We start from the raw sequence: 19,293 nt of genomic DNA, 5'->3' as shown, positions 1-19,293 counted from the left end.
TACTATAGTCCTAGTAAAGTGGGCCATGACATCATCAACAGGGAGAATCCAATTTACATAAAAATACTGCACTCTAGTATAACATGGAAGTAATAAAATAGTACATCATAAATAAGTTAAATATGACGTCATAGAAAAATAAAAACGTAAATGCAGTATATAGTGAACGTCGATATTTAACAGCGTTAATTGGCACATAAACAAAATGTAAGAAGCCGGTGTAACATGCAGAAAGGCTCTCACCCCCCCCCCCCCAACAAAAACACCCACTCAACACTTTGTCTGGATCAAAACACCGATTAATTAGTCAGGAACAGAGTGTTTGTGTGGGGAGCCGGCTACAAATCCCTAATTTATGTATTAACGGGGATTTAAAGATGAAACGAGACAACCTGGTCGGAGAGCGGAGACCATTAGACGGACCCGGGGGGGCTCCACTGCAGTTCACCTTTGCAAAGAGGGGAGAAACACACACACACACACTCGGTAGCCTCGCTATGTGGCGTAGGATAATCTGTCGCTGTATGCGTTTGATTCTAAATGTGTTTTTGAGTCCTTCAAGTTTCTCGCAGACGAGCGGAAAGCGAGAAAGCACCAGACGACAGCTGAGGCACAAATACTCATCCTCCTCTAATCCGACCTCCCTCCAAATCCAAATGTTTTCCTCCCTTCTCGCTTTCTTTTTTATATAAGTTGTCTGAGCTGAACTGTTATGGCTCCTCTTCCATTTACATATTAAAAACACACAAAACCGATGAACACCGAAATACATGCGTTGATTTGTTCCAGCCCATCTAAAGAATAGAAATAGTATCTACATGTCGCATTGTATATTTTCAAGTAAAGGATCATGGGAAAGATACTTTTTTCCTCATGCAGTCCAACTCTTTGAACCCTTCATGTTTTTAAATCCCAGCCTCGGATATTTCTGTTTCACGTAACGCGAGCTGCTCTTGACCCCGAGCGAGGCCGGCCTTCGATAACACAGCGGTTGGTTTCACAAGACCATCGGGGGCCAGTTGACATCTGAGGGTCACCTCGGCCACCAGAGCTTATTCGGGACACAAATTAAAACCAAAGAAGAAGAGACATCGGAAGGGTTTGTTTGTTATGAACCACGGCTTGTTTTTGCAGGCATTACAAGAGGACATTTCTCTTTATTACTGTTGCATGCACTCGGTATTCCCTTTTTGATTAAAGAAGAACATTGCTAAGGGATTATGTGTATGTATAACAGAAGGTGAAAGATAATCGTTGAAAATAACCACGTCGTCAATATCATTCAGTGTTATGAAACTGCACAGCTACAAGTGACTGCAGCGCGTCCCTGGAGGACGCCGTCCAAGGAGAGAATCAGGACGCAAATAAACACGCTCAAATAGAGCGATTTCATTTAATGCTTTACTCAATTGGACCGTGTCTTTAAAATCTTTATCAGGCTTTTGCAACAGTAAAAACAAACACACAGTTTTACGTAATCGTCAATCTACGAGGACACAAGTAAACAAGTTTTTTTTTTTTTCAAGTGTGACTTGCTGAATCTCCAGAAGGCTTTTTGTCCAGTGGTTACTATACTGGCTGCACATTGTTAAGCTTAATAACCTTACATATATAAAAAAAGATAAAGCTTTAGAAAAACAGGAGATTGAAAATGGAACAAGCGAAAGCTGCAGATGGATATCCGCCAAAGTGGCGCTCTAATAATTTGAGAAGAGGAGGAGAGAATAAAAAGACGTTCACCATTCACATCTGATGCTGGTGTAGTGCTCTGCTGCCACCCAGCAGCGGGCAGCGGTACTGCAACACGTGCTTCCCTTAAACTAGGTCACTCAGATCCTAATAATTCTAATAATAATGTTAATGCTGAGTATATGTTAAGACCCAAGACAAAGAAAAAGTGCACTCTACGAAAGTGTTTTGTACATTCGGAAGGTTTACTTTAAAAGCACTGCTGGGGTTGCAGAAGCTTCATTTCATGTGTTTCCATTACTCAAACAAGTCCAGGACTCTGATGTTGCAACTACTGTGCAAGGGTAAATTAAAAACATGTATTTTACGTTTCTCCCCCTATTCACCTCTTGAGTCACAATACAACATTTTAACAGGAACAGTACAATTATAAGGCAAAGCTTTGGCTCAGTGTCGAACCAGTCGAACTAGAGCCCAAATTACTTCCTCCCAAAAGTAAAACCCTGACTGATGTAATTTGTCTGATTACAGCCAGCGTCTGATTGGTGGAATCCGTTTCCAGATGTGTTCACCAGTCCTGGCTGGACTTCTGTTTGATGAACTTCAGGCAGACGTAGTAGAGCGCCATGAAGACCACACAGACTGCCACGAGGACCAGGTAGCACGAGTAGAGAGGATACTGGTTCATGTGCATGGCCTCCACCATCTCAAAGTCAAACAGAGAGGGTAACAGGGTGAGAGGGGTTCACTTATACATTATAAATCCTTACTCAAAAAAGAAAGTGCAAACTGTCAGCGTGCGTGCGTTGGTAACTCACGTGTATGCCGTCGACATCGATGGTGATGTTGTGGATGGTGACGGGGTACTTGTTGCCTCTGAACTGCACCTGCAGCATGCCCTCAAAGCCCCAACGCATGAAGGAGGCGTGAGAGAGCCACGAGGCCACTGAAAGGTCAGCAACACGCACGCAGGTATGAACGCCACGGATCCTCACACACGCATTCACGCCCCCCCACGCACGCGTTGTTTGAGAGGAAAAAAAACGAACGCTGAATCTTCTCACCGAGCCACATGTTCTCCATGTTGATGACGAAGCCTCCGGTCAGGTAGAAGACGGTGAAAAGGGCGTTGCCCATGAAGGCCGAGGTCTGCAGGGTGGGCAGCGCCGCGGCCACAAACAGGGCCATGGCTCGGCTGCAGTACACCATCAGCCACACCAGCAGGAAGTTGAGCAGGAAGCGGTCGGGGGCCCCGTTGAGGCCGGCCAGCCAGTAGATGGGCAGGCCGTACACCAGCGTGAACACGCAGTGCTCAGGTAGCTCCCCCAGCACCTGAGGGGCGGAGGACGCACACGCTCACATCTACAGAAAACTAAGCGGCATTCACACATTCTGGACCCTTGATTCGGGGGATGTCGTGTCTGCGTGTGTACAGCACATTACAGTACTGTACAGAGGCACCGGGGGGAGGACTCAGGGGTGGAGGGAGACTGACCCCTGCTGGTGGTCAATGTGAATCACCTTGGCAAAGAAGTAGGAGGTGACGGAGTACATGCCGTCCTCCAGCTCGTGGTAGAGCATGGCTCTCTCCGTGTGACCTGCAGAGAACACAGAGGCAGTCGGGGGGGGTTTCAGCGTTGGTACCTCCGGTATCTGGGGGCCTCACAGGATGTGTGCTTGAATAGAACCAAACGCGAAAGTGAACTCGGTCAGCGGCTCCGCCGGCTGAAGCCGTGGTCTCTCACATTTGGCTATGACGTCCAGCACCACAGCGAACGGCGTGAGCGCTCCGATCATGTAGAGGAGGGCGACCGTGTCCTGAATGGACAGACGCTCTTCTCCCGCCCCGTAGTACAGACAGCCGACCAGCAGCGACATGAGAAGGGCCTCGAAGCCGTGGACCAGTAAGGTGACCAGGTCCCTGTAGTCGTTGTGCATGTGACGCCTGAGGGGGGAGAAGAAAGAGACAAATGACGAGGTGACGCCACAGTTCACCACCAACGGGAGTCGCTTCTGCTGCAGAGAGATGACAATGGATGGAGAAAATGATTCAAAAGTAGAGAGCAAACGTACAAATGCAAAAGAAAGATTTCCTGCATCAGTGTATCTGCCGCTCTGTAAACAGACAGACGTACGTATTATGATGCTCGTTCCTACCTGATGAGGATGGTGAACTGGTGAAGTCGGCCAGGCAGTCGGTTACTTTGCTTGGAAATGGTGATTACTTTCTCTCCTTTCTCTTGGCCCGTCTGCTGAGGGCTGCGGGCGGGAAAACGGGAACGTTTAGGCAAAGAAAAAGGCGGAGGAAAGAAGGCGAACTTTAACTGCCTGCTACCTCTCTGCTGGTGTTGGGCCCGTGTCGGTCCCCGCTGGTTTCCACATGTGATCGTCCGTGTCTCGGACGCTTTCCATGAACCTCTCGGCCAGCACCGCGGACCGCTCCAAACACTCGGCCTCTCGCTCTGGACTCCGCCGGTCTATGCTGATGAGATCCACTGCACACACACACACACACGCCAACGAAAGCGGATTGAAAAACATCACATTGGACCCCCAGGAGGCGTCAAGATTTACACTCTTTATCATTAATCTGATCACACTGTCCACACACTGAGAGCTGCTTTTCTGCACTGGTTCCTTCGTCGATGCTGTGACAAATCTCCACACACACACTAACCGTAGAAGTCAGAAGGGTTGCAGTATCGCGGGCAGGGGTACCCGAGGGCGGTGAAGTAATGCACCATGTCGCGGGCGGGGCCGCAGTACACGGCCGACCCCGACGACAGCAGGACCACGAGGTCGAAGAGCTGGAAGATGTCGGAGCGAGGCTGGTGGACCGACAGCAGGACCAGGCGGTTCCCCCGAGCCAGGCGGGACAGCGTGATCACCAGGTTGTGGGCCGTGAAGCTGTCCAAACCGGACGTGGGCTCGTCCAGGATCAGGATACCTGAAACGCAAAAAGCACCAGTCCAATAATCCATCACGTGTCGTGGTAAAGTGTGAGTACATAGTTGTTGCAGCCATCATTCTCACTGCCTCCTAAAGGCCTAAACTGTGTTTCAAAGTGGGAAACGAGACTTGTTTGTTTGTTTGTTTGTTTGTTTTCCCTCACCGGGGTTCCAGAGCAGCTGGACAGCTATGCTGACTCTCCTCCTCTCCCCTCCGGAAACGCCCCTCACGTGGTCGTTTCCCACCCGGGTGTGAGCACACTGCCGCAGCCGCAGCTCCGCGATGACATCATCCACCTGGGACAGAAAAACCGGCGCACGCAGCTTATCGCATCGGATGGAGAGTATGAGGCCTTTGTTTTGGGTGTGCGTGTCTGTCTCGGTGGGTTCTCACCCGTTGGTCCCTCTGGGCCTGTGAGAAGTGGGTGGGGAGCCTCAGTCGGGCCACAAAGGCCAGAGTCTCCCGCACCGTGAGGTGAGGAAGAAGCCGGTCGTCTTGGCGGACGTGAGCGATGTTCTTCTTCACCAGCTGCGGCGTGTTGGGCTTCCCGTTGATCAGAACGTGGCCGGAGGTCCTGGCGCCGCCCTCGTCGCGGCACGTTAGTATGTCCAGCAAAGAGGTTTTACCACAACCTGGGACGAGATGAAGATGAGATGAAGCGGCAAACTGACGCCGGGGTTGAAAGTCAGAGCAGCGAGCGGTGAAGGAAGGCGAGAGACCCGAAACATGGCTGATGTTTCAATGCTTGGTTTCAAAGGAAAGATAACGCTTTTATTGTGTCTCCGTTGTTCAACGGGTGTCATGAAATCAACGCGCCGCTGACATGAGGCAAAGAAATCCCATCTAAACGCATGACCCTGGTTCGATTTAAAAGCTGTGTGCGTTTCTGTGTGAATCACCTGAGCTGCCAATGACTGCCAGCATTTGCCCGCTGCGGACCCGGAGGCTGAGCCTGTTGATGGCTGTCTGCTTGTTCCCTTTTATCTCCCAGGGCAGCTTGAACTCCGATAACCTCTCGTACCACGGGATCTGAGCCGCCGTGTCCACCTGGGAGCGCACGCACGCACACACACACGCGCGCACTGATACAGCAACATGCAATAAAACATGCAACAGTTAACAGCTGAAGATAACCGTGCATCGGTTACCTCATAGTGCAGGTTGTTGACTTCCAGCTCATTGCACTCCCCGCTGTAGGTGAAGTACAGACTGCTGTCTTCTTCTTCAGGGGAGAACAACTCGGTGTCCCGATGCTGTCAGAGAGGAGCAGAGAAGGTCGAGGAGTTCTAGAGAGATTTGTTTAATGAATCATTAATGTAATCGTCACCACGTGAATGCCGGAGCACGTTTGAGGTTTTGTGTGTGCAAATAGTCCTTTTGTGGGTCCAGAGTCCATTTGACGATGACACTAAAATGACCAGATGTTCCCCCCCCCAAAAAAAGTACCCATCTGAATGCAGCACATGCTCACACGCCATCTACGTTACACAGTGTTACAATGCAATAACTAGATGTCATTTTATGTTGCTTGACAAATCCGTATGGTTCCTTTTCTTTATTGCATTTTTTTTGTTGTCTTTGTTTGTGCAGCTCTTCTAGTCGGTCGTACTCACACGTGGTAGTTGAAATATTTCTGTGAAGAGCAAACGTCTCTGATGCTTTTAGAGCGTACTTAAGATCAAAATAAAAACAATTGCAGCGGTGACAAAACCCCGGCCGAGTAGAACGCGGTGACGGTGACACTCATTGAAAAAATCCTTTGCATTGTGGGAGATGTTGAATCATAAATAAACTAGAATATAATTACCTTCAATTGCACGTTCAATTGAAACATAGAAATTATGGGCAGTCCAAAATATCAAAGGCCTGATGAATAGAAATACACATTTCAAGCATTCATGGATACATGAAATTGTGTATTGTGTTTTTTGACATTGTATGTGTATTGATGTGTTCCAAGGAGAGCTCGCCGGGTGTGGAGAGGAAAGGAAGTGGATCATCGTATCATACGAACCGCAGCCTCCGCATGTATCAAACTGACCTCCGAGGAGCCGTACGTGTGGTTGTGGCCCGTGTCTGCGTCCATGGCGATGCGGCGTTGCTGCTTGACGCTTGCAGGGGGAAGAGGTCAACGCCCCCCCCCCTTTCTTCTGTCCGGCTCCTCTCTTTCTCTCTGTGGGACTCTCCGCTCGTTGGACTCCAGTCCGGCTGAAGGTCTCCGCTCGTCCCAAATGCATGTCCCGTCACCTCTCCATCTGCTGTGTCCTCTTACTTATAGCTTTTCTACACCAACGCACAACTTGAGGACTGAAGTGAGACAGCCAGCCAGTCAAGCTTTTTTTCTCTCTTTTTTTTTTTTTGTTGCACTTCTTTATAGAACTCCTGATCAAAGTTCCCTGAGATAACGCAGGGTTCACTGTGTGTTTATGGTCCCTGAGAGACACGGGCTGCAGAGAAACACAGTCTGGCTCTCTAAGACAACACAAATTTAGAGCTTCGAGAACACGAGTCGTCAGTGGATATGGAGATCGTGATCTGAAAGGGGACTTGTTCTCTTTGGGAGCAGCAGACCGGCCCGCAGACATGAACAAATTCTATTCGGTGCAGCCGGTGCAGCCGGAGAACGGGAGCAAAGCCAAAGAATCCTTCAAGTTCGTGTCGGAGGGGAAGAGGGATGAACGGGCGGCCGCTGGAGAGGAGCCATCGCAGCCCTCCTGTTGCCTCAGTGTGAAGAAGATCTACTACACAGTCAGGTAAAGAGACAACAACACAAGCAATCATTGTGCTCACACACAGGCAGGTTTGGATCAAGTCATCTGCAGGGAAATGAACCCTAATGATGACAGAAGGAGGCATGTTTCGCTTGAGAAGACACATATTCTGCTGATGGGTACTTTTTTACATCGAATTACTTGTGTCTGTGTGTGCACGTGTGTGTTTTCTAGTGAGCGTGTGGGTCCGTGGTGGGACTTACCCTCCTTCAGGAAGCGATGGACTCGTCAGATCCTCAATGATGTCTCCTTCCACGTGGACAGCGGGCAGATCATGGGCATACTGGGCAATTCAGGTTTGCTCTTAGATCAGTCCAAAGAGCAACAAAACGACTAAATAAGTCTTTCAGATACATTTCACACCTTTTGGAGTAATAGGGAAATGTCCCCCTGCAGACGGTGTATGGAGAACCATTTGATCACTAATGTAAAATGATAAATCACCAGATATCTTTTTTAATAATCCATGTGTGTGTGCTTCTTGCCTCGCGAAGGCTCAGGAAAGACCACACTGTTGGACGCCATCTCGGGGAGGATTGGAAACTGTGGCAAACTGTCGGGTGAGGTCTTCGTTAACGGCAGGAAACTGAAGAGAGATGAGTATCAGGACTGCTTCTCCTATGTGCTGCAGGTAACGCACAGACGCAATAAACACAGGCGATCGGTCATTTATTATTTATTACAAACTCAAACTGGACCTTCAACACACCTCAAACAGAGAAAAACACATTGTAGTGTCACATATTTTGATAAATGCATCTGCAAAATCAGCAGCTTGGAACCGCTGAACGGTGGTTTATAAGCAGTTAGCACCCAATGCACATTTCCCTTTGCCCTAGTTCTCATCAGGCGAAACTTTGCCCCATACGATGACATTTGGTGGCTGTATGCAGATAGTTTGGGTGTATTCAGGTTGCCTGGGGTTCCTCCATTAAGACCAAACTCCAGGAACACGCAGCATTTTGCAAACGCTCCTGAAAAGGTTGCCGTGGCCTCTGGATGAAATTAACTGAAGGCCCTTGCTGGCCTCCTCATACACGTAATCTCTCAATGAGAGGTGCTCAAGTGTATCCAAAGCTTGAATTAAAAACACTGGCTTAAAACTGGCCTTGCTTCCTTTCAAATCATCTCCCTCTTCTAGCTGATAGCAAACCCCCCCTCCGCTCTCTAAGCCTCGTCATTAACTTCCCCCGCTAAGCTGTAGATGAGGAGGTGATATGAGCTCCTGATATTAAAGTCATTCAGATGAGAGGCTGAGGAGAAGTGGGATTGGGAGGCGCCGTGTGTTAATTGAGGGAGGCAGCAGGTTCAACGATTAAGTGTGTGTGTGTGTGTGTGTGTGTGCGTCTGCGGCAGAGCTATATCTAGTACATGAACATACAGGTATTCAGAGTGCTGCATATGTGCCGTGCACGGATGATAATTGGTGTGCAGGGAATGATGCTGTCCGTATAACCCACACGTTCTTCCACCGACTTTATGGTACAGTTCATTCCGGAGACACTTTATACTGTAATTTGAATACTGATGAACAGATTCAATAATGTGTACACATGCCTGTTGGTGGAGATCAATTATGAGCAGCATTGTTTGTCCTCTTCTTTGTGTTTACCCCATTTAGTCCCGTTAGACGTCTCCAATCGAGGAAGCTATTTTCATGTCCACAATAAATATTGTCTGCCACACGGCATCTTCTCCTTTTCTTACTCTCTTTTTTTTACAGAGCGATAACTTGTTGAGTTATCTGACCGTGGAGGAGACTCTGACCTACACAGCTCAGCTGGCCCTGCGGAAACACTCAGCCAAAGCTATAAAGAAGAAGGTGACGTCTTTGAGATTCTCCTCTGCAATCTGATTTCTTCAGCTGAACCGTTTCTCCCGGCCGCAGAAATTATCTGCACTGTGCCAAATGCTCACAGTTATTTCGAAGGAATTACAGTTACATCCAATTTCAGAATAAGTGAGAATATGAAATAGATATAAATATTTCTTCAAAGGTCAAAGAAGTTGGATATTCCGTGTAGCTCCTGCGTGTAATGCAACCTTCTGAATGTGGTACCATTGTGTTCTTCACTTCAAGCAATTGTTGATGGTTTTCATATTAAAAATTGAAATGTTTAACTTCCTCCTATTTCATTATAACGTTTTGATCTGATTCAAATGAAAACATCCTTGTCTTCACTGAGATACAACACTGAGTAATGCACAGAAGATATTTCTAGAACAAGAACCTTGTTCACGATCAGCAGATCATTTGTATTATTATTAGTAACGATCTCGTCAGCTGACCCTTGACCTCTCACTGCTGTGCAGGTGTTGGCGGTGATGGCCGAGCTGAGTCTGGGTCATGTGGCTCACAGTGTCATCGGAGGTCGCGTTTTCCCGGGGATCTCGGGGGGCGAGAGGAGGAGGGTCTCCATCGCCAGCCAGCTGCTTCAGGACCCGAGTGAGTTTTATATGAACAGAGGCCGCTACTGCTGCAGATTATCGGATACAACACTCGCTACTTCATACACACACTGTTGGAAGCAACGGGACCGGAGGCGGGACGGAGCTACCCGGAGAACAGAAGAAAGTTCACTACAAAACGCGTCTCTCCCCAAAGTCCACGCTGAGAAACAAAGGGATCTAAGTAGGAGAGGACTAAGGAAAGGACAGAGAAGGGGACTGAGGCAGAGATGGAGAAGCATAATGAAAGACTGGGTTATCACACCTCCAAGGGAATGAGCACAGACCCACCTCTGAGTGTGTGTGTGTGTGTGTGTGTGTGTGTGTGTGTGTGTGTGTGCTTATCCCAGGTGTAGTTTATCAGGTCTATATGGCTCCAGGGAGATTGAAAGGTCTCAGTCCTCATATAGGATTAGACTGGCCATGGAAACACACGCACACACACACACACACACACACACACACACACACACACACACACACACACACACACACACACACACACACACACACAGAGTCACACACAGAGTAATGAGGAGTTCCCATTCGCTGCCTCTTCAATCAACCAGGAAATGAATTAATCTCACAATTAAAAGCTAACTGCTAATTCCTGTGTGCTTTCATAATGCAAAGAGGCAATCTTTTAATTGTCCTAATTAGAGTAATTAACAAAAAGACTCACTTATCTCCACCAGGGAAGTTGGACCCGTTGAGGGTCGTGCGTGTGCCACTTAATAAAAAGAACATTTAAAAGTTTTCAACTTAATAGAAAGTAAACAAGTTTACCGTCCTGCCTTTCTGTGACAAAGCTGCGTCATTGGTGTGACGTCATTGCAGGGGTGATCCTATTGGACGAGCCGACCACTGGCCTGGACAGCATGACCGCCAATCAGATTGTGGTGCTGCTGGCCGAGCTGGCCAGGAGGAATCGTGTCGTCATAGTAACCATCCACCAACCGCGCTCCGAGCTCTTCAGGGTGAGTTTACAGATGGACTCACTAAACAATGTATTTACATTGAGTCTGTACTAAAAATAAATAAAACATTCGTACATGTGGGCTCGTGACTTTGGTAAAATATCACCATTTTCTACCGAGGCAGAAGATGACATGTTGGATATTTGTTGATGGACACGATGATGATATTAAACTATTAGTGTGTGTGTGTGTGTGTGTGTGTGTGTGTGTGTGTGTGTGTGTGTGTGTGTGTGTGTCCTGGCAGGTGTTTAGCAGGATCGCCATAATGAGTCGTGGGGAGCTGGTGTTCTGCGGGCAGCCACAGGAGATGGTGGACTTCTTCAGCCAGCGGGGATACGAGTGTCCGGAGTACTGCAACCCCTTTGACATCTATGGTAACGTTCGTCTTCACCACGTGCAACACATAAAAGAAGCAAGTGTTAAAACCTTCAAACCGCTGTGACGTCAAACAGTCGACTTCACCTCGGTGGACACGCGCAGCAGTGAGAGGGAGGCGGCCACCTTCAGTCGCATGCACGAGATCACGGCGTCCTATCAGAAGTCGGCCATCTACGACAGCATGCTGGGAAAAGTGGAGCGGAGCCTGCAGCGGGCGGACAAGCCGGCCATCCCCTTCAAGAGCAAAGAGTCCCCCAGCGGGGCCACCAAGCTGGAGGTTCTGCTCAGGTCAGCTGACGTGGCCACGTCGCGTAGAAAAGGCCAAAATGCATCGCTGGCCAGTAGATCCATCCATCTCGTACACACAGGGATGGCCTGAGGGGGGGACTCTCTCTGTTGTGTGTGTCTGTCCGCATTTCCCCCCCGGTGTGTGTCTGTGTGTGCAGGCGGACGGCGAGGAACCTGTCCCGAGACAGGATGGGTGTCCTGATGCGCTTGTCGCAGAACCTGATCTACGGCCTCTTCGTGGCCTTCTTCGTGATGCATTTAGACAAAGACGTCAACAAGGGCGCCGTGCAGGACCGCATCGGCATCATCTATCAGAGCATCGGGGCTTCGCCGTACACCGGCATGCTGAACGCTGTCGCTCTCTGTGAGTTCCACGGCAGACAGCTGCTGCTTTTCGTGTGTTTCTGTGAGACCTCTCCTCGGAAACAAAGACCGGAACGTCCGAGGCCTTTTAACTGCAGGTGTCTGATAACATCACCGAGGAAACATCTCCACCAGACGGATAGGACGACTTCAAGTTCTGAAGTGGATGACGCGCGTGAGCTCCAGCAACCGATTAGAAGTTGGTGTGTTTGAAGCGTGTTTATCTTCGTAGGCTCGCTTATCTCTCGTTTCTGCCGCCCTTCTGCAGAAATGCCCAGAGACTTTGTGTGCTTTTAGAGGCTCTCGTAGGTCAAATATCAAGTGATGAGCTGTAAGTGTATTGCCAGTGATTCAGACTGGTCATCGCCACAGAGGACTTGCAGTTTACCTTCAGCGGCAGAATGAACTTTCCTCCACTTTAGAGATCACTGAACCCAAGTGCCTTTTAGACCTAGACTCATATCATCTGTATTATCTGTTTCTACGGTATTAGTCTCGCTGTCTTTATGGTTAGTATTTATAGCGGCTGCTGTGACTTAAGGTAACCTCAGATACAGATGGAACCTTCTAGTATGTAGAAAAACCATGACAGCTACGGGAGAAGAGGAAGGGTTTCATGAACTTCCCTTTATTATATCTTAGTCACAGGTTTTAAAGTAAAATGAAGGTTAAAGGGGCTAAATGGATGTTTAAAGGGGTTGGCAACAGCTAATAAAGCTTTTGAGTTGAGTTTGAGTCATTGAGTGTGTCTGTAAGGAGTGTATTATCACTAGTATATTATCACTACACAATATTGGCTACATGGGGTGATTATCTCTTCTCTGTCTTATTCGGCTGTCAGTGTAGAATCTTTAGCTTTAGGGCTCCGGCTGCCACAGATACTGAGGATGAGCGATGTGATAAAACACCTCTGACTGAGAGGTAGTCAAACCAGAGTTAAAATGAGATTTAAAGCACTCCATAAGCCCCCAGAGGGCCCGGGGTAGTGGTTGGGAATGGCATCCTGACCTTGCATTGTGTAGATAAAGACAGGAACGTGTTTAGCGAGTTCCCTGATTAAAGCCAAGGACATCTGCCAATCTACACCAGTAGACCCGACTCGTGAGAGTCATTTGTCAAAGCATTTTAAGATCTTTCCGCTCATCGCCTTCTCTGCTCTCTGCTTACGTCCAACAGTCCCGGCGTTGCGAGCCATCGGCGACCAGGAGAGTCAGGACGGCCTGTACAGTAAATGGCAAATGTTCTTAGCCTACATCTTCCACATCCTTCCCTTCAGCATCCTGAGCGTTTTCATCTTCACCTCCTTCCTTTACTGGTGGGCACTCTGTATTATAGAGCGCGCGATCTCTTATTCTCTACGTCCAACCTTTCAATTGCCTTTGCCTTTCAATTTAAAAGGCTTTAATAAGAATTTGAGAAGAACTATTGTGTGCGTCCTGTCAGGACGGTGGGGATGAACCCTGACAGCTTACGCTTCCTGTGTTATTCTGCCGTCGTCCTGGTGCCACATATCATAGGTGAGACAAGAGTCACGCTTCACGTTTACTGTCCTCTTCTATTTCTCCAAAGCAAAGGATTATCGGGACACGCTGGTGTCCTTATTTATAGTCTCCTCCGTGTTTCACATCCCGTCGAAGGGCTTTAAGTTGCCCGGATTGTTTTCCCTCAGGTGAGTTGCTGACTGTGGTGCTGTTGGGAGTGTTCCACGACCCTAACATGGTCAACACGGGAGTGGCTCTGCTCAACATCGCAGGGATCTTAGTGGGATCCGGTTTCCTCAGGTGAGACGGCGAATATGTTTGCAGTTTAATGATATCTTAAAGCCGAAAGCCTGTCGTCCTCGGGAGCTCTGATCATTCGCGCTGCAACGTGGATGAATTTACTATGGTAGCAGTAGCATCCTCTCCCTCTCAACAGGGGCACCCAGCAGATGCCGATGGTCTTCCAGTGGCTCAGCTACCTCACCTTCCAGAAGTACAGCTGCGAGCTGCTCATAGTCACCGAGTTCCACGGACTCAACTTCACGTGCAGTGAGATGTTTTTACCACCGTGTGACAAATCCTCCCCTTAAAAAACATCTAAACCCATTTTTTTGCCAGGGATTTCTGTTGTGAAAGTTTACATTAAACCGACTCAACACCACAGTGAATGTATGTTTGGCCTGACAATGACGATCCTCTTGAATCTTCTTATGTCGACGCTTTAAAGAGCTCTGCATGTTATGAATGAGTTCATTGTTCGAGGACACTTGGTGGGACAGATTGAAGGACGCTCACTGGCTCTTTTGGGAACTGCAACCTTCTTTTAAACCACACAAATTAACGCCCCTCCTCCGGTGTGTTGTGTTGTTGCAGATAGTTCCAGTCCTTTGCCGGGAGCCTGTATAATCACTGAGGGCGATCAGATCATCGATGAAGGATATCCTGGAGCTCTGTCGCGATTCACGCTCGACTTTGTCCTCCTCTACTCCTTCCTCCCTGCTCTCCTGCTGCTGGGCATGATCAGCTTCAAGATCAGAGACAAGCTTGTACGCCACTAAATCCACAGACACACGTTCGTTGATTAGAATAAAAGTGTTATTAGGTTGGAGCAATGATTAAAGTACAGAGAGCTTTTACTAGCAAACAACGGCAGTGCAGGATGCAAAGTGTACAACCGGGTTACTGTGGGACGCGTCCAGGGACGGACCCCATCGAACCTGCTGCTTTATCACCGAATCAGACAACGTCTGAGAGGTGCAGCACAGATTAAACTATGTTTATGTTGAATGTGTTCATTTTTTATTGAACAATAGATACAAAGTACTTTTAAGCTAAAGCTTCAAAACAAAATCACCAGTTTGATTCCTCTGTGAATCATCTTACCCCATTTTAAGCACAAAAATGTCACTTATATATTACGTTTTTTTAATATTGTGATGTGTCAATAAGTAATAGTAATGCTTATTGCAATGTGGTAAAAATGTTGTTCATGAGTATAGAAGTTGTTTTGTTTTGTTTAAAATAGCAAATGACACAAAATGAAATAAATAAAGCAAATTGCATACTGTATTTACATTCATGTGTGTGTGTGATCATAAAGCTGGTTGTCTCATGTCTCCAGCTCCAGTCCTTTCCAAGACTTCGCTGCATTCCTTTTGTACTGGTCCAACTCCTGCAAACACCAAGAGAACACAAAAGACCTTTCTTACATCCATTAAGTGCGATGAAGAAGTGCAGACACAAACTATAATGCAGAAAGGCCTGCAAACTCTTTCAACTAAGCAATGCTTCCTTCTCCTCAGACGTGGATCTTTGCCATTTCCTCCATTTAATGGAGGACAGAAATGTTAAAAAACTCTTAGAATAAGTCCGTTTATTAGATTTTGCATTTATATTTGCCTTAAAATTAAAGGCTTACTCTGCATTACTTTTTTATATAGCGATAGTTGTATACTAGTGAAAGGTAGGTGGTAACGCCAGTGTGTAAAAGATATGCAGCAACGGCAGGAAAGAAAAGGGCTGCTGTCTCGTAAACGTGTACGCAGGATGCAAAGAAAAATCAGCTTTGCGAAAGGTGCCTTCAAAACGCTGGTACTTTTCCTCCATACATGTCAGCGATTAACAGCATGGTGAGGTTACAGAGTTCACCGAGTGCCACAGCGACAGGCCAACAAGAACAGTACTGATTATTATACACATTACAGCCTGCTGATGACACCATGACAGATACGCTTCGGGCTACTGACGGACGGAAGGTTACTCCAGAACATTCACCCGGATTAAGATCTGCTCTTCTGATAAAATCTGGATTGCTTTTGAAATCAGCTCAGGGCTAAATCCTTTCACCAAAATAAGGTACTCAAGTTATATGTACATAAAATAAAATGTTATAAATAACCGTTATTAAATATCATAAACACTTAAAACTTGTCATTCAATTTAAGCCATTAATCACGTTGCAACATTGACACTTTCCTCTTAATCTTTTTAAAATCTTCCTCGATCCCCTGACCGTGGACCTCTTCAGAGTAAGGTCAAAGGTCAGGGCCACAAAGCACAGATAAGTGAAGTAAAACGGATTGATCATCATAAAGCCACCTCATCAGTAATGACATTGATTGCAGCAGTTTATGATGTGTTTTACCAATAGAACAAGTGTGTATAGCATATGTGTGCATCTGTAAAGTAATACAACGCCAGCATGTGGGTGGTCAAGATGTGCTACCTGGTCTTTCTGGGCTCTCATGGCATCAATCTGAGGCTCACTGTATTGTGGGTCTCTGGCTGGATCCTTTAATTCTCTCTGCTCACCGGTATTCTGTTGAGAAAAAGTCAGTCAGATGGACAGAAAAGTGTCATGAATGGACACTTGACAACATGCGTATTTAGGATCTGGCCACTAGATGATCTGGTGACATCCAGTGGTGATTTTGTGCCACACACACACACACACACACGCTAGCTTTAAACACCAGACGCTAAATCAGTTACACTCAATACTCTGAATAGTGATTAAGACACAGCTGTCGCCAGCGAGCAAAGTACCTCTTGGGGAAAGACGCGTTCGTAGACCTTCTTCCAGAGGTCCTTTGGGTTTTTGGCATGCAGAGATGTAATGTCCACATCAGTAGTATGCGGCGACCCTAAAGCAGTACATGCATTAAGCACTATGTGACGTCAACAAATATCAAGGCAGAAGCTGGATCTCAATCCTGTATATTTATTTGTCAACACCGCACAGCAATGATTGATTACATCTCAATGCATTCCTGCTTTTGGCCGGTGAGTGCTGCTCTACTCACCAATTTGGCTGAAGGAGTCGGAGCCTGCGGGAATGACGAGAGGCTTACTGGAGTCACACGACACAGTTTTCCTGATCACGTTTCAAAAATGGAAAATGGAAATCCACTTAAACCAAAGCATTAAACATCTCAACTTGTTGGAGTACAATCAGCATCCTGCTCACCCTCTGTCCAGACCAAAAGCCAGGTGGGAGAAGAAGCTCTTGGTTTTTGATATTAAGCTCTCCAACTTGATGCTTGTGAACTGGTGAAAGTATCAGACACAGGCACAGAAAAAACAATGGAATAAAAGATAGTCGGATAAGCAATAGTTGACTGAATAGGTGAATTGAATGGTAAGAACAAGCCCAAAAAATATCACAAGGTACAAAATACAGTATGTTTTCACCCAAAAGTTTAAATATGTTGCATCTATAATCAAAGCACACTTACAATAAGTGAAGCCGCGTAGTAGTGGGCCACGAAACGCAGTGTTTTACAAACCACTTTCTTCTTGTCCGAGTCGAATACCTGCAACACATATGGATGGAAAATAAAAAATATCCAAGTTGTTCAGATAACAAGCACTTCAAATATCATAAATGTGTATCATTATGTCATCAGGAGGCCACCTGAATAAATAACACTCGGGTCGAGTTGTCTGTTTTACCTGAAATATGTCATATTTGCTGCCAATAATCAGCAATGGAACAGGAAAGGGACTGATCAGCTCTCTGTCCTGTCGACAAGATCACAGTTAACTCAGCATATATTTACCTTCTTAGGTCTGCACCGCACAGACAGAATAAATCACCTTTCACCTACACAACAAAAGTCCTACACGTCTTATTTCAACTTTGCCTGCAGCGTGAGGTGAGATTTGGTGAACGTTCCTTTTATAAAACTGGTTTTCCCAATATGTGTTAGCATTAGTCTTTTCGCAAAAAAATATGCAATCCTTGCAACAGGAAGTTCAAATATGCCACTTTGTGTTGGGTGCAATGAGCTGAGGACTCACAGGATAGTCTTTAGGTAACAGACGTGCTGCCAAATGAACAGCCGGCTGGTGTTTGGCTTTCTGTGCTTGTTGAGCCTGGGAAGAGACCTTCTCCAACTGGTCTTGTGCTGCCTGCAGCAGCTTTTCCATGGTTCCCCACAGAGCGTTGGGTTTGGAGAGGTCCAGAATGAGGATGACAGAGAGAGACCTGGAGAAAGACAGGAAGGATACATACAAAAACGTCCTTTCTTTACCGACAACACAAGATTTGGGGAAGTGACCCACCTGATGCTGGCAGCCGTGATGGGGATCTGGACCAGGTCGGACAAAGAGGTCCCTCCTCCCAGCTCCCATAGGTGGGCTATGTCTTTGGGCTGAAAGACAAAACCAGGTTCAAGTCAGACAGTGTGTAAAATTTTACAAATATGAAACATTTCTACACTATTTACTGCTATATTAAAGCTTTTAATATAGAATTATAAAAAAGAGGTCATAAATGATCAGGATAATTCGTTTTTAGTGTCCAAAGACAAGACTGTCCTTACTATGTTGTGTCCTCGGGCCCGTCTGCCAAAAGTGTACTCCAGCGCCAGAGTAGGCTTGGATGGCTCATCCCTGGTGGATTAAAAAAAAAACGTTTTATTGTTGTCAACAATCAAAGCAAAGGATTATATATATATAACATTTTTATTCAAATGAACAAACACAGGTGTCATTTTTTGTGCCATGTCATGCCAAGAACGTGAGATGCAGCCAAAAGCTTTGACAGCTATTCAGTCCATCTCTGATCTGAAATAATGAATAAATCATCCTGCTGCAGCTCAAAGCATTAGTGTTAATAACTGACATGTTTAATTGTGCTTTGGATGAACTGTGTCGTAGACATTCGTCTGCATAGAGAATATTTAAAAAGTCACCATGATGCTCGAGCTGCTAATCTTGAGACGGACCACAGACACACACACACACACACACACACACACACACACACACACACACACACACACACACACACACACACACACACAAGACACTCACCTGTCGAGGCACCTGAGGAGAATGGACGTTTTACCCTAGAAACAAAGCATACAACGTGGGCTTTTAACAAGACAAGAGTGCTTCCATTGCAGGATTAGAGCACGTCGGGTCTTTACCCCGGACTTGCTCCCCATTAGGAACACGGTCCTCTCGCCCAGCGTCTCTCCTGCGTCCTCCTCGCCGCCTTCAGCCTCCCGGCTGTGGACCTCCGCGGCAGCCTGCTCCCATATCGTGTCTGAGCTGACAAATACGAGACAAAAGCGACACGTTGTTCTAAAGAAACACGCCCCTTGTTTTAATAGTGATGTTAAAATTGACATACAAACTAATACTCACCTTATTTTTGGCATCAGCTTTGATAGCTCGATAAGCTAACTAACAGCTAACGTTAGCTAGCACCGAAGGAAACCCAGCCGAGCGTTGCCAGAGTAACGGCGCAGTTTGATGATGTAATAACTATTACTCCTTAATGAGATGGGAAATGTAGTTCCTTTCCTGAGAGGAAAACATCGTGTGTTTAACGTTCACTTTTATCAACAATAGGAAAATCATCGACCTGTGTTTGTTCCACTAATATTTGTTTACCAAAACGTTTTAAAAGATATGTTGAGATAACGTTTATACATAAATAAA

At 46.6% G+C, this 19,293-nt stretch overlaps 3 protein-coding genes across 3 annotated transcripts; 1 reads left to right on the top strand and 2 right to left on the bottom strand.

The window, feature by feature from the left end:
• Positions 1-1,397: 1,397 nt before the first annotated feature.
• abcg8 (ATP-binding cassette, sub-family G (WHITE), member 8) lies at positions 1,398-6,948 on the bottom strand. Its single transcript, XM_040178727.2, has 13 exons — positions 6,680-6,948; positions 5,787-5,891; positions 5,538-5,685; positions 5,032-5,270; positions 4,802-4,934; positions 4,367-4,636; positions 4,025-4,184; positions 3,847-3,948; positions 3,435-3,634; positions 3,211-3,287; positions 2,754-3,021; positions 2,508-2,635; positions 1,398-2,395 (listed from the first exon to the last, which is right to left on the bottom strand). The coding sequence occupies exons 1-13, from the start codon at positions 6,722-6,724 to the stop codon at positions 2,258-2,260; spliced, it is 2,013 nt and encodes a 670-aa protein (XP_040034661.1). The 5' UTR covers positions 6,725-6,948; the 3' UTR covers positions 1,398-2,257.
• A 13-nt stretch (positions 6,949-6,961) lies between these two features.
• Positions 6,962-14,913, top strand: abcg5 (ATP-binding cassette, sub-family G (WHITE), member 5). The gene is made up of 14 exons (XM_040178728.2): positions 6,962-7,391; positions 7,584-7,705; positions 7,904-8,040; positions 9,133-9,231; positions 9,723-9,855; positions 10,695-10,834; positions 11,079-11,208; positions 11,287-11,500; positions 11,659-11,864; positions 13,040-13,178; positions 13,307-13,380; positions 13,533-13,644; positions 13,781-13,893; positions 14,218-14,913. Exons 1-14 carry the CDS (start codon positions 7,222-7,224, stop codon positions 14,400-14,402), a joined length of 1,974 nt encoding a protein of 657 aa, XP_040034662.2. The 5' UTR covers positions 6,962-7,221; the 3' UTR covers positions 14,403-14,913.
• Positions 14,621-19,170, bottom strand: dync2li1 (dynein, cytoplasmic 2, light intermediate chain 1). The gene is made up of 13 exons (XM_040178729.2): positions 18,997-19,170; positions 18,777-18,900; positions 18,661-18,695; positions 18,168-18,237; positions 17,908-17,996; positions 17,644-17,830; positions 17,296-17,364; positions 17,079-17,156; positions 16,811-16,890; positions 16,647-16,717; positions 16,390-16,487; positions 16,070-16,162; positions 14,621-15,016 (listed from the first exon to the last, which is right to left on the bottom strand). The coding sequence occupies exons 1-13, from the start codon at positions 19,008-19,010 to the stop codon at positions 14,954-14,956; spliced, it is 1,071 nt and encodes a 356-aa protein (XP_040034663.2). The 5' UTR covers positions 19,011-19,170; the 3' UTR covers positions 14,621-14,953.
• Between the last annotated feature and the right edge of the window lie 123 nt (positions 19,171-19,293).

The sequence above is a fragment of the Gasterosteus aculeatus genome, chromosome 6 (genome assembly GCF_964276395.1).
Source record: "Gasterosteus aculeatus chromosome 6, fGasAcu3.hap1.1, whole genome shotgun sequence".
Classification (NCBI taxonomy): Eukaryota; Metazoa; Chordata; class Actinopteri; order Perciformes; family Gasterosteidae; genus Gasterosteus; species Gasterosteus aculeatus.
The sequence above is the reverse complement of the archived record's forward strand: the minus strand, read 5'-3'. Positions and strand labels throughout refer to the sequence as shown.